Below are 15239 nucleotides of genomic sequence, written 5' to 3' on the forward strand. Positions count from 1 at the left end.
AAGGCGAACCATGCTTTGAGGCTTAATGTTTGAGTAGTTTGGCACTCTAGAAATGTTGTGTTAAAATTTATCTACAATTTGTGTAGTCATCTGTTATTTGTTTAGTTCAGCAACAATCACAACAACAGGAATTGTTATGTCCCAACTATTTGGGGTTTGTTGCATGAATTTTCTCGCTGTTGAACTCTGTACCAGGCAATATCATTAGTTAAATTAAGTGTATTATAGTAAAGTCTTCTTAGGTTTCTCTCTATTGACTTTGTCATGGCATATGGTCTCTTACAAATTGGCATACTGTAAGGGACTAACACATTCATTTTTTTAAGAGAAATGCCTTTTCCCATGTAATATTTTGTCATAGAGAACCAAACATTATCTGCAAGTTTTCTAACTGCAATCCAAATTGTACATGAGCCTTTCACAGCCAAAGAGGCCCAAAGAATGAGAATACCAACCCTTTTGCTTTAATATGTGATTTAAAAGAGCAGCCAATTCTCCTGATTCTGTACATTGAAAGGAACATTATTTATTTTCTCCATGCTATGAGAACAATGCTAAAATGTGCTTTAGCAAGAAACTCATTATCAAAATTGCACTGAGTTTGACAATGCTCAAGTCTTATGAAATACTTGTCAGAAGTAACATAACTTTTTGATTCTTGCATTTCACTATCGTTGGATAGCAGTTCCAATCTTAATTATTACTGTTTGTACTGAGGATTATATCCTCTGAGTTGAAGAGTCTATTGCAAAGTACCATAAGAAGAGTTGTATCACTATCATGAGTCTGTGGTCTTAAGTTTCTTATTCAATTTGTATGATTCTTGTAGCAGGGAGCCAATGTCTATATCTTAATTAATAATATCTTTGGCAATTCTCAGCTGTTGCTGTTAATGCTAAGCTTGAATACGTAGTAGCTGAAGTGCATCATGCTTTGGAAGATGCAACAATATCTGAGAAGAAGCAAACGAAGGCTGGCAGGTTATTGAAAATTAGTGAAAGAAAGTCTTCCGTTATAGTGGCTTCAGAGCTCGTGCCCATGCTTGAGTCTAAGTGGGGGGTGAAGCTTGTGGTCAAGAAAGCTTTCCTGGGATCAACTCTGGAGAATTGCAGGTTGTTACTTGACATAAAGCATAGTATGTCTCCATCTTTTAATGAAAACCTATGTGAATTGCCATAATCTACTACTGTATGATGGAACATAGAGAAAAATGAGTACAACCTTCAGCCTAAATCTTACCAATGATAAATGTGCTGCCAGAAGCCTTATGTAATTGTGTCAGTGATTTAGTTGTTGCTTTATTTTCGTTATAGTCTAATTGAAAGCATGATGCCAGGTATGTTCATCCTTTAAATGGCAAGGAATGTCCTGTGGTACTTGGCGGAGACTATATTACAACAGAGTCGGGAACAGGATTAGTTCATACTGCTCCTGGTCATGGTCAGGAAGATTACATAACTGGCTTGAAATATGGACTACCTATATTTTCTCCTGTGGATGATGAAGGAAGGTTTACTGAGGAAGCTGGTGAATTTAATGGTCTGGAAGTCCTTGGGGCTGGTAATGCTGCTGTTGTGAAGCGCCTGGATGAACAACTATCGCTTGTTCTAGAGGAGCCATACAGTAAGTTTTATTTTAAGCAGTGATCTGGCCTTTATGTAGCTGAGGTGAAAGTTTGCATTACTTTCTATTCAAATTTCTGCTTTCTTTTAGAGCACAAGTACCCATATGATTGGAGAACAAAGAAACCAACAATATTTAGAGCCACCGAACAGTGGTTTGCTTCTGTTGATGGGTTCCGCCAGTTGGCTATGGATGCAATTAACAAAGTAACTTGGATTCCTGCACAGGTATCACTTACCTTTGATTCTGACTGTTTGGAGAATCATCAGGCATAAACGAGATTCAGCTTTTCAGTCTACTTAATTTCAATGTTATACTCACCTTCACTTCTAATTTGTTTGCATTTATTTTGCAAGCTATTTGATATAAGTTTTTCATAACTTTTATGCTGGGTTGTTGTATTTTCTTTGATGTCAAGGAGTAAACATGTCGAAATCCATTTGGTTTCATTTTTTCAGAATAGTGAAGTTTTAAGACTTTTAGTGTGTTTTAAAGTACTTACATAATATTATATTGAATCTAGTGTATCTGAGATCAAAGTTTTGCTGCAACAGAGTTTGGTAAAAATTTTCTGCTAACAGCAAGGTTATATCTGTTCTTGAAGCATATACTGAAATGGCCTGAAAATTGGTTAAAAATTTCTGTGTTCCTTTATCTTCTGTATTATGTTGTTTAATAGTATGGTTAATGCTGTCGAAGGGCTGCAAGCATAATAGATAATAGATGGTGAACGAAATGATATTAGATTTCTGACAGATAAACTAGAATCTAATTGTGAACTTTGTGAGGTCTAAAGTTGTAAGAGAGAGACAATTTGTGGAAATCTTGGTCATGATTTGAAATATGGTCCAATACCATCTTCAACGCTGACCAGTACAGTGCTGGTATATCAGATGGTATACCAACCTCTCTGTTGGTATCACTGAAACAATAAGAAAAAACTGAATACCAACTAGTCCTGACCTATACAATCTAATATCGGTCCTTTGTTGGACTAATATATTATAGACTGATTGGTGCTTGTTGTTTAGACCCATATGTGAAAACCTTGATTTAGGTAAGGTGCAAGAAATTGCCTTTTTAGGTTTCTAGAAAGGTGAATTAGCAATGAGACACATGAAAGCTACTTTATATTGTAGAATCCTAGATTACTGTCACAAGGATGGTGGTGGTGGCAAAATCTTCAGATGCTCAGTAACATGGTGGCTGTGCTAGCTATTTCCTTGGTCTGTAAAAATAGTAAAGTATTAAAATTGTGAAGAAGCCACTCATTGAAGGGGTTGGGAATCTTGAGAATTCCTTTAAGGTCTATTCCAAATGATTATCTTGAACAAAATGTTGACTATACCCTTGATTATTGATGTTATGGTAGTTGGTGAATATATGAGGATCTAAAATTGGAAATGACCTTATGCAATTTTTTTAATGTTTTTTCTCTTTACTATTTTTACATTCATAGTACTGGAAAAAATGTCCATTTAGAACACAGAAGCCTTAAAAATGTCTTTGTAATGATTTCTTAATGGCCTTCCATTATCATGTTCTTTATTTGCTGATTTACATTTTTCTTGACATATGGTTAAAGTTTTTTTTTTTTTTATCATTTAATGGATGCTTTGTGATAGTAAAAATCATCTTGTTTGTGTTTGGGGCAAAAATACTCATGTTTGTTGCACTTAAAATACCATTTAATTATCAGACTCTATGCATGCACTTCATTAGACAGCGTTAATATATGATTGTCAGACATGTTAGTACTTAAGGTATGCACATGGTTCACAGAGAACACAAAGGAGTGTTTGATCTACATGAACTAAACAATGGATGTTCAAGCATGCCTGCATTGTTTCCTCACTGGAATTCATGCCATGCTGAGCGCATGTTGACATACCGTAAGCCTGCCCATCACGCATTTCGTGCTGCAACATCACCACATTGTGACTTCAAACCTTGCTATACAGGTCTCTATGACATTTATGAAAGTAGTAAAATGAACAATGTTCTTTTTATGGTAAAGTCCTCCAAATATATGTACGTGGAAATATACATAAATATTTGCAAACTGTATAAGTAGATCTCCTGATGACATGCTAAACATTTGCCAGGCAGAGAACAGAATCATTGCTATGACTTCTAGCCGTTCTGACTGGTGTATTTCCCGACAAAGAACTTGGGGGGTTCCAATTCCTGTTTTTTATCATGTTCATTCAAAAGAACCACTGATTTCTGAAGAAACGATTGCACATGTTAAAGGTAATGTGTTTCATGCAGGAAATAATATTGTGTAAAAAACTTTGTAGAATTGCTTTTTATAGCATTTGGTTGTCTGGCTAGTACTGATATTTGTACTGTTCATGCATTATCTGTAGTCTATGTAGTTAAATTATGTCCATTGCATCAGTAATGTCTGCATAATATCACTTTTTAGCATTTTGTAGAATCACAACAGCAAACTCGACACATTCAACCCCTTCTATAGTGCCAAACAAAGGTGCTGTCGGTGAGAGGGAAGAAAGGGAGAACCAACAGCAAACTGCGTCTTGCCGAGAGCGATCTATCTGCGCTTGTCATGCAAGAACTTTCGAGTGATCGTCACTCAAGAACTCTTTGCTTTAGTTCCCTATTTTAGGCACTTTAAATTCACAACAAAATTAATTCCCTTTTCTAAGGAGTGTTTATTGCAGCAAAAGCTTAATTTCTCTGCCAAAACATCCATCCGAAAGGTGGTATCAAGTCAACAGATTGTCGAATCTGAACCCCATATGGATCATTGATCACTATGGGTTACTAGTCACTATTCAGATACTTGTTTTAGGTCTGGATAAGTGGGTTTGGAACTTTGGAGCAAGTATGACTACATTGATTATTGAGTAGCTAGTTAACTGTGTAGTTGCGTTGTGAGTTTGTACGTATCGGCTGGCCATAGACTGTTATTTGATATAGGGGCAGTCTTTGCTGATTGGTGGATATATCCATATTGCATATTCTTGATAAGTTTGAGGTAAATTATTTAAGGAAGTTTTCTGTAATTTAAGACTTGATGAAGGGGTGGATGCTTAATATAAATTTAGAGAGACATGGTTCTATGCTTTAGTTCTATTTCTCATTGCAAAAATTTCATAATTTTTTTGTGTTTTCTATTCCAAAAAACTTGAGTTTTTAATAGTTCTTTAATTTATACTGACAGAATTATAAATGACATACAAGGTTCCTTCTGATAAAGCATTACAGATATCTTTCTTGATATTATCCCACATAACATACAATGTGAGCTTAGTGGATTTTCCTTTTTGTTTATTGTTTGAGTTAGTCATGGGCTTAATTTACATTTTAAAGTTCCGATGAGGATTTTATAGATTTTATTTGTTCTTGTGTTGCTTATGATGGTATGATTTCCATTTTCTATATATAATGGGTAGCGATATAAAATACTGTATGTTCTTATTTTGCCTATCATGATCCATTTTTTTCATGTTTCAGCTGTTGTGTCAAAGAAGGGTAGTGATGCCTGGTGGTACATGTCAACAGAGGAACTTCTTCCTCATAAATATCAAAACAATGCTTCAGAATACTATAAGGGAACTGATACCATGGATGTTTGGTTTGACTCTGGTATGTTTTTGTGCTATATGGATCATAGGCAAATCAAATGATGAATAAATTTTCTGTAGAGGGTTTCTCATCTAAAAGGTCCTCGATGGATCTACTTATATCTGTGCATTTTCTTTATTTGTTTATATTGTGAATTTGTGTTCTTATTCAAGTTAAATATCTGTTCCTTGCTCTATCTTGTTTAATTTGTGCTGTTGCTAGTTGTCTTACTCTTACCTTTCTCCCTTCTTTCTCTGTCTCTATCTTCTCTTCCTTTTGTCACCTCTTGTTCTCTCCACTTCTATGCCACACCCTCCCCTTACACCACCTCCTCTTCTCTTTGTAGTCCTCTCTATCGCTCAATCTCTATGTAGGTCCAGCCGATATCGAATGGTGTCGGTCCATATCGACTTTGGTGCACTGTACAATATTAATATTGTTCTGGTCCAGATACTGATCATTATGTAATGGGATCAAGATTTTTATCCATGGCATGTTGTAAATTGTGAAGCCTAAATCAGTATCCAATGTCTTTTGCCAAACTTGTCTCCTTCACCCTTATAGTTGTTTGTGACTAAATAACACTACTATGATCTTTCATTAGCTAACCATGACGATATGCGGTGAGCTTTGATGCTAACATGACGTTTGACAAATGCACAGAGGGTTCTCCGAACAAATAGCATATGTTTTTTTCTTTAGGATCTGATGGTTGTGGAATTAAAAAGGAAAGATACTTTATGAGGAAAAGAATAAAACATCTATCTCATTCTGGTTTAAGAATTAACTCTCTAGGATGATATTATATCTCCACATAGCTCACGATGGATATGTTCACCGTGGATAACTACTAGATACACTGTTTCTGAGAATCACTCCTAGGGATGTGGCCTTGATCCCTCATACTTATTACTTAATATGGAAAACATTCTATTTATACAACTAGTTTGTAATAATCTTGTATTACAATTGTAATGATCTCAACAATACATTCCTTTTTTATAAAGCACCAAGTACAAGAAGAAAAATATAATATGAATAAAGAATTCTAATTTCATAAATCAAGGGCTAACCAAATAAACTACATCTGAGTATATCATCTACCATGTTTGCTTGATCTTTTTTGCTTTGAGAGATTATGTTGCTTAACATTAACTCTTTATTGGAGATTATCCTTGTAGAGCATCTTTAGTCAAATATATGTTCACAATTACTGTCATGTTTAGCTTAACCTCTGTTCTTCTTGTATAATCTTGGTATCTAATGTAGTTTTCATAAGATTTGTCGTATCACAATTTATTACATTCGCAGAATGCAACCCAAAATAACATATATATAAAGTAAAAAAAGACAAAATAATTCCCATGTCTGACACTTTCACTACATAGGAAATCATACCAAGTCAAATGATTGAATATATGGATTGTCCTAACGATAGAACATCTCATCTATATCGGAAGATCTGATACCACTATTATGTAGGACCAATTGCTTTGATACCAACCTGATATAAGATGAGCACTGCTACTAGTACGACAAATGCATAGAGATCCTTTGAAGAAAAAAGAACATTATTTGTTTAGGATTTATAGTTTTGGGATGGAAATGAAAAGATAATTTACAAGATTAAAGAATAAATGATGAAAGATGAACACCATTCTAACAGATTTACCCTTGTACTTTCAGCACTATATAGATTTATCTCATCACTTGTTCAAAATTTTGCTTGATATTTCAGCAATTGGGGATAACAGATCTTTATTAGCTTTGTGTCGGTTTACTTCATGAGTTAGCTTAACTGGAGTACAATGCAACTCTTCTGCATCTATTTTATGCTGTAATTATATGATATACATGAGTTTCAGTTTTTAACTAATTTACCATTTTATTCTTCAACTGATATGAAATGTTTGTTCTTTTTCTTTTTTTGGTTCTGTTGTTGTGTTTCCTGTATGCTACCTATCTAGGCTCATCTTGGGCAGCAGTGTTAGGAAAAAGAGATGGCCTTCATTTTCCTGCGGATTTGTATCTCGAAGGTAGTGACCAGCATCGTGGATGGTTCCAAAGCTCCTTGTTAACCAGTATTGCAACAACAGGTATTTAAGTTTTTGTAAAGTACTTATTGTAACTTTCTTCACTTCAAATGGTTTTTACCATTTATCAGATTCACTTAGTGTTGAGAATTTATGTGGTGATGACTTCACGTGATGATTTGCTTTCATTAGTTTGGGCAAAGTACTTAAGCACTGGAAGCACCTAGGTTTTAACTGGCTGCCAGAATGGATTGTCCTGTGTGAGGCTGATGTCGCAACTACCATGCCTTATAGAATAGGGAAGCCAAAAGAAAGGTGAAATGAAGCACTCCAGCTACTTTTCTGTGGCCCAGCAAGGCTCTTTGGAGGGAGGCCCACATGGCTATCTCTTCTTTCTTCCTTTCTCCCTTTATCTCTCATTCTCTCTTCCTTTGGAGCTACAGCAGCATTGCAAACCAATCCTAGTCCCCTCTCACAATCAAAGACAGATGGAAGGAACAGGTCCTTTTGACTGATAAAGGCTTGTTAGATCTCTGACGAGCTCTTGATATTAATGAGCCCAAATTGGTTTATCAGTTCAGTCATCCCTTTTAAAGGCTGGTCCTTTTTCGTGTGCCTGATATGGTCTTTTAGAGCTTGGTTCAATTCGGTAAAATGCAATCACTGCTGTTGGCCTGGAACTGGGATTTCGGATGTTGCTAGATTATTGTAATGAGATATTTTTATCAAAACAGACCAAAGATCTTAATTCTTAAATCTTCAACTTCTGGAGGAGTTCTCTTCTCAGTAACATGGGAAACTGTGAAGGATTATAATCTCTCTAGTCTTACTCTGTAATATATTTTGATAGTTAATTTGAAAAGAGTGATACCATACTGCTTCTATCTTTTCCAGGAAATGCTCCTTATTCATGTGTCATAACCCATGGCTTTGTACTTGATGAAAAGGGTATGAAAATGAGCAAATCTCTTGGTAATGTTGTTGATCCAGATATTGTAATTAATGGAGGAAAAAATTCTAAGGTTTGTTTTAATAGACCTGCTTATAAAGTTGCTTTAAGAATTTTAAGTTTCTGATGATTTTCTTTCTTCTATGCTAGGATCAACCTGGTTATGGAGCTGATGTACTTCGTCTTTGGGTTTCTAGTGTCGACTATACTAGCGATGTGTTGATTGGTCCCCAAATCCTCCGTCAAATGTCTGACATGTATAGAAAACTACGGGGAACATTGCGGTTTCTGTTGTCAAATCTTCATGATTGGAAAGTATGTCTAAGTTGTCTGTTATATATTATTTTCTTGTTTAACAAATTAATGTATGTGCTGCAAAATCATAAGTGGTCATTCACCATTCCCTTTTCTGACTGGGTATTTCTCTTTATTACCTTCCAGAGCACCTTAACCAAGATTAATTTATAATGAGACTATCATTGTTTCGATGAAACTTGTCAACGTTCATTAATAAAGCACACTGCAAGGGCGAACCACCTTACAATTGTAAGGTTGCTTGTTTCAGAACTGGATGACAAGAATTTGTATTGCATAAACACACTCTACTTCTAGGGATAAGGCTGTATTTTTGGTCCTCCCTAAACCCCACATTGATTAGAGGATCATGCACTGGATTCATCCATTAATAAAGCACACTGCATGTCAAACCATTCCGTTCAAATTAATATTTTCTGCATTACAATGTTTCATACTCCTATAAAAGGTTCCGGTTACTGTTACCATATCGATCTATAAAATGATAGAACTTTTATGCAAAGGTGAAAGTTATAGCTACCTTGAAAATATTATATGATAACCATGAATGTTATTTAGTGCCTAGTATGTTTTCTTTCTCATGAATCTCATCTAATCATAGGTTTTTTTCTGTTGAATATAGACAGAGAATTCTGTTCCATATGATGATCTTCCAAAAATTGACAAATTTGCATTATACCAACTTGAAAATGTTGTGAAGACAATACAGGATGGTTATGAGCTTTACCATTTCTACAAAATATACCAGGTACTTTTGCTTCACTATATGCAATTCATTATTTGCAAAACCAATTCATTCTTTATGCATATGTGTCACATGCAGAATTAATTAATTGCTCTGCTGAGATTAGCAATGGATTAGTTAACTACATGGCATATATACTTTTAGGACTATTCCACCATGTTGCATTGACAAACAAGACAGCTAGAGCAAAACTTGAATCAAAGTGTCCTATTTGCAAGCAAAATAATATAATGCTCAGACACATGAAAATACAATCAAGGCATTTGCTTTACTGTATGCCACTTCGAAATTCCAAAGATTGTGAGAAAAACACTATTGTGTGTCAGCTTCACTGGTAAAATTAGTAGAGTGTTTCTTTTTTTAGTTTAACAAGTATAGCTCACTCTTGACCACTATAATAGGATGAATCTGTTGTTGGAGCAGCCCAACTCTCTGCTAATCATCAATAAATTTCAAAATGTTTCAATTGCTCATGCATTCTTCTCAAACATGTTTTTATTGGTCGATACAATGTCCATAAAACAATTACAGCAATACCAGTGAATAAAACACCATGGCATACTGGTCCATATATATATATATATATATATATATATATATATATATATATATATATATATATATATATATATATATATATATATATATATATATAAAACCAGTTAACAATATCCAATTTTCAGATTCATGGGTTAGACATTACTAACTCCATTGTCTGTTACATGGCTAAAAATTATTGACAAGCTTTCAAACAATGGATATATATGATGCTATACTAGGTGTACAAAGTTTTAAAATATAATTTGCATGTCTTCATTTATTTTTTTATGTGATATGCTATCAAAAGGATTGTTTGCTGTTGTAATTTTGAATAAAAGTGTAAACATATTTCTTCCTCAAGTTATGCTTTTGCATTATACAACTCCCATAATATTTGGAATTTCTGTTTATCAAAACTAAGTTTCTATAAGATACGAATTGAACAGCCCCGATCAAAACTGACAGTAATAAACTTCTAGTGCTTACTCACCTATTCACATTTTGGTTTGTGATTTAACTAGTGGCCCATATGCATACACTAAACAATAATTCATTTATTTTGGTAGTAAGGACTAAGGATTGATAATATGAATCATATTCTCGATCCAATGTCGGTAATGATAGGTGACCTGAATGGTATGATATTGGTACCATGTATTGTAACATGTGTCCCTCTAGGTTGGTACCAGCAGTATGGTCTGGACCACTATTATCAGAGAGTGAGTGCATTAGGAGGTGGTGACATCAGGGAGGAGGTGACAATGCAGTCTAAAAGGAGGTGGAGGTGGAGGCCAAGGATTTAAAATTAAATAGCGAGGTGTGGGGAGTTTAAAAACCAAAAAGGGATACTGGTACCAAGCAATAGAGGTGGTATACCCAGTATCAAAAGGAACCTGACAAAATCACCTGGTCTGTATACCAGGTGGCCATATACCAGTCTTTCTAATCAATAGAACTGGTTTTGAAATCCTTGCTATGAGTCATTCTGGAAGCTTGCACTATCATCTAGCAAAGACTTGAAGTTGTGGGTCATGAAAGTTGCAGCTTTTTTAATTCATCATTTTGTTGATGGGTGTCATCTATAAGTAGTTTTAAAATGTCATTCAATTGAAATGAGATCAACATCTTGACATGCCAGTCCTCCATCTTTGATCTATATCTTGACAAGTCATATAATTTGTTTGATGTTGATTGCTCTTTGTATTCCAGATTATTCAACGTTTTGCCATTGTTGATCTATCAAATTTCTATCTTGATGTTGCTAAAGACCGACTTTATGTGGGGTATGTCTTTCTTATAGTTTTTTGGAAGCATCTTGTGGTTATTGTCTTTTAGTTATGTGTTTCATGTTTACTACAATCTTTTGAGAGTAGTTCTTCTGTTCAACAAGGGAGTAACATTTGATTATTTCAGTATCGAATTGCTTGAAACTGTCGTTTTCAGCTTTGGCCCAATTACAGTGACTAGTGTTGTAGGTTGTCTTTAGAAACGGCCTGTAGACAGAATAAAATTTTATCAATTGGTTATTCTTAGACTTGTATAGTCATGATATAATCATGCAGTTGATTTTTTGGTAGATCTTTTAGGACTCTTTGTTACAGTATATGGCATTCAGTTGTCTATAACCTATGCTCAGAATTCTGAAAGCTACCATGAAGCGCACTTAAAGGAAGTGTAAATTGATTTGAAGATGATACAAGATGTACACCACCAAACTAGACTAGATGGTGCACCTGCAAGGTAGAGTAAATAAGTTGAAGCGTGGTATAAGCCTACAAGGGTAAAAAAGTTAAAAGGGTGACAGTTATCTTAAATTGAAACCATCCTTTCTCCTATCTGAATCATCTTTTAATATGATCCATACCTGTCATCTGTGGGCCCAAACACTTCCTCTAGTTGTCAACAAATGACTGAGAATTGGATCCATGCAAAAAAATTGAAAGGGGATCCCAACCCAAGATGAAAACATATAGTAGGTGATAGAACCAATTGGCATCTCACATATGACTTAGAATTGGTTTTAAAATGAAGCTATTCTTATAAACTGAGCCAAAAAAGTTACGAGTTCAGATAAGGTTTACATCCTTTACCACTTTGGGTATGGTACCAACTTGGATTATACTCTTGAACAATGCTAGATACGAAGTGTTTAATTTAGTATGCCATATCAAATTTTTAACTCTTAATAATGTGTTCATAACTCCTTTATGATTATCTGGAAGAAATTTTGGACATAATATTGTTTGCTGGCTACCTGCTTCACACACTTGTCAAAACTGATATATTTTGGACATATTATCGTATGCTTGTAACAATTACTTTTCCATTGTAGACTTGTATATGTTCCATTTAAATGCCTGATTTGAGCAACATGATATTTTAATCAGACATCAAACCACTGGCCATGCAGTGATATGTATGTCAATACTGGAATGGCAAACTCATGTATAACGAGCCAATTTTGTGCTGATGCATTTGATACTGTGCTAGTTCTTGATAAGTTGATATGCCGTTGAAGGCACCTGTATGCTTGTCATTTGACTTGGAAATAGTCTTGGCATGTGATCTGACATGTGAGATACATGCATATTGTGGCAGGTTGTGATACAATTCTTATAGTACCAGTCTGCTACTAGCATAGGCTTCATACATTAGACCTAGATTCTTTTTATTTTACACCTTCAGGATGTACTCTTGAGTCTATGATTTTGTATTAATTTGTTGCTTTGTGAATATGTTAAGGTTCTCCAGCCTCTGTATTTTCATATGATTGATATGATGTTTTATAGTTCATTTCATGCTACTTAATGCAAATAGGTGCTGAAATGAACAAGAATTACAATTTCAATCCAAAAGAATTATGACCATTTTGATTTATCACTAGATGAATCATCAAGCTCAATTTTCATTTTAGGTGCATCTTGTAGACAAAGAATGTTAAGCGGACTGATATTTTGATTCATAATCGGCAAAAATAGTTTTGTGGTCAAATCAGCTGAATTGCACTGGTGTGTGTCATCTCTTTCACTTCTTTAGTTGACATTATGCGGAAAGTTGGTATGGGAAAGCATTGAAGCACCATGCAAAAGTGTGATATCTTTTATGGTGTTGCCAACGTAATCTAGTGAGCAATGTGCATTAGTGCATAATTTTAACAGTGTTGGCACTAGCTGAGATGGTGCGTTGCTGTGCCTATATATGACCAACGTAGTTCTGGCTTGTGGTATTTTAGTACTTGCTGCTGAAGACTTGGATGTCAAACATGTCCTGTTATATGGAGAAATTTATGGAGTTATTCAGATACACTAAAATGCTTGACATTGTTAAAGCTTAGAGACAGATTATCATTTTGCCTCTGTCCCGGTATTCGGTATAGACTAGTATAATTTTCTCTGTAATGCTTGTTGGTTCTTGTTTTTGTTCCTCAACTGAATGGGCATTTTTCAGGGGTACAGCCAGTTTTACTAGGAGGAGTTGCCAAACGGTTCTTGAAGCACATCTTCTTACCATTGTTAGATTAATTGCTCCAATTTTGCCACATTTAGCTGAGGATGTATGGCAAAACCTCCCTTTTGAATACATTACAGGAGACGGGTCTATTGTGAAATTTGTTTTCGAGTTGAAATGGCCGGTTCCAAATGAAAATTGGCTCAGGATGCCTGCTGATGATGTTGATTTTTGGAGGACAATCCTCGAGGTGTGCAAAAATTTCTTCATCTAATTCCGGAGCATTATGTACCTTTTATGTTATATGTTCCCCTTCTTTATATCTGGAGTGCATTAGAATAAATAGGTAATTGACCTTTATTTTCCTTGGATCAATATGCCTTCATCTGTCATTGAGATTGTCATTTTCTTGTTAATGCCAGAATTGAGCAGTAATCAGATTACTTTTATGACAGATCATTTGTATTTTTTTTTTATTACTGTTGATTAACTTTTTTAGCTGTTGCCTATTGTAGATTCAAACTAGAGCTACTTGTTATTTCAAGGTTTAGTTTTTTTTAGATGTTAGCCACCTAGAATTTCAAATAAAATGAAGGTACCTGCCTATATCTTAGGTCAGTTAAGCTATTTTAATAACTGAAAAGTGTCCTCACTCTCATTTCTATGGTATAAGCATATGTGAGATACAGTGCGATGTACACGCATTGCAACATACTATTGCAGCTATGGTATAAGGACTTCAGTGGACCCCTGATATGGTGTCTCATTTTACCAACATTCAGATAGGTCCAAGTGATATGGTGTCAACATGAACCTAGCACTTCTAGGTCTCAGATACTCTATAGTTCCACTAAAATGCAAAATATGATGGATAAAAAACAAGTGAAGCAAAATAATTTAATAGATTCTGGATTGGGCAATTTCCTTGGAAAAGATCCTCATTTTGGGTTTTTCCCAAACAACGTTCCCTTTTTGGTTTTTTCCAAATAGTGCCCTTAATTCAAAAAATACCCAAAATACCCCATCACCAACTCTTTCCGCCAAATTTTTCCGTTAGTTTCTTCACCAGTTTTGAACTGTAACGTTGTTTTCATTTGGGTTATTTATAGTGTTTTTCAATAGCATTTACAATTTTTTTATTGAGATACTGAAAACACTGTAAACGTTATTAAAAAACACTGTAAGTGATATCATATTGTGCATCTTTGGTTGTCATTGCTCGTAGATCATTACAATATCATATTTTTAGGCTTATAACTGGTTTAATTGAGGTTAAGAGTTCATTTGGGTCATTTATATAGTTTTCAAGTAGGTTTTTACAGTATTTTTGCTATGATGGCCAAAACACTGTAACAAACATATTTTTTGTTCCTCTTTTGGGTGATGTTGTTCATAAATTGTTATAAATACCTATTTGAATCCTAGTATAATATTTCAAATGATTTTGTGTGTTTTGATTTCATTTGGCTCAGTTATAGTGTTTCAAGTAGTTTACAGTGTTTTTGTTTTTTTAGCCAAAACACTTACAAGCCAATACACTTTAATGGACAGGAAAAGTACAGGCTATTTTTTGAGGGGTAGTTTGAGTATTTTTTTAATAAGGGAACACTGTTTGGGAAAAACCAAAAGACAGGAGCTGTTCGGGAAAAACACAAAATGAGGCTCCTGCCCATGCAGGAACTGGAAATTAGTATATCAGGATTTATTAAAAAATATACTTAATCAAAAGTATAAAAAGGAATTTTCAGAAAGTACTGCAAAAACAAATTATGCAACAAAAATAATTATGCATATGTTCTGCTAACATTTTAAAAAATCAATAACAAAACCAATACCCTGTCCCTTCTCTCTCCTGTTTTCTCTCTTCTCTTTACCCTCTTTCACTTCTTTTCCCCCTCTATCTGTCCCCTCATCTCCTCCCCATGCTGTTGGCGAACGGAGAGCAGGTGCAGCTGATGGGTCTCATGGCCTCAAATGATGTGTGTTTTTTTCTTTA

At 34.8% G+C, this 15239-nt stretch overlaps 1 protein-coding gene across 3 annotated transcripts in view; it reads left to right on the forward strand.

The window, feature by feature from the left end:
• The window catches only part of LOC135588067 (isoleucine--tRNA ligase, chloroplastic/mitochondrial-like), a 29000-nt gene that overhangs the window by 12429 nt on the left and 1332 nt on the right, over positions 1–15239 (forward strand). For 2 of the 3 annotated variants that reach the window (XM_065080007.1, XM_065080008.1), the window contains 11 exons: positions 881–1112; positions 1337–1623; positions 1714–1850; positions 3729–3876; positions 5104–5235; positions 7182–7310; positions 8142–8269; positions 8347–8511; positions 9134–9259; positions 11006–11079; positions 13244–13493. In XM_065080007.1, the coding sequence (XP_064936079.1) occupies positions 881–1112; positions 1337–1623; positions 1714–1850; positions 3729–3876; positions 5104–5235; positions 7182–7310; positions 8142–8269; positions 8347–8511; positions 9134–9259; positions 11006–11079; positions 13244–13493 (1808 nt within the window). Of the gene's footprint in view, positions 1–880; positions 1113–1336; positions 1624–1713; positions 1851–3728; positions 3877–5103; positions 5236–7181; positions 7311–8141; positions 8270–8346; positions 8512–9133; positions 9260–11005; positions 11080–13243; positions 13494–15239 lie in introns of those variants that run through there. The other variant, XM_065080009.1, reaches the window with a different exon arrangement.

Source organism: Musa acuminata, chromosome BXJ1-8 (genome assembly GCF_036884655.1).
Source record: "Musa acuminata AAA Group cultivar baxijiao chromosome BXJ1-8, Cavendish_Baxijiao_AAA, whole genome shotgun sequence".
Taxonomy (NCBI): domain Eukaryota; kingdom Viridiplantae; phylum Streptophyta; class Magnoliopsida; order Zingiberales; family Musaceae; genus Musa; species Musa acuminata.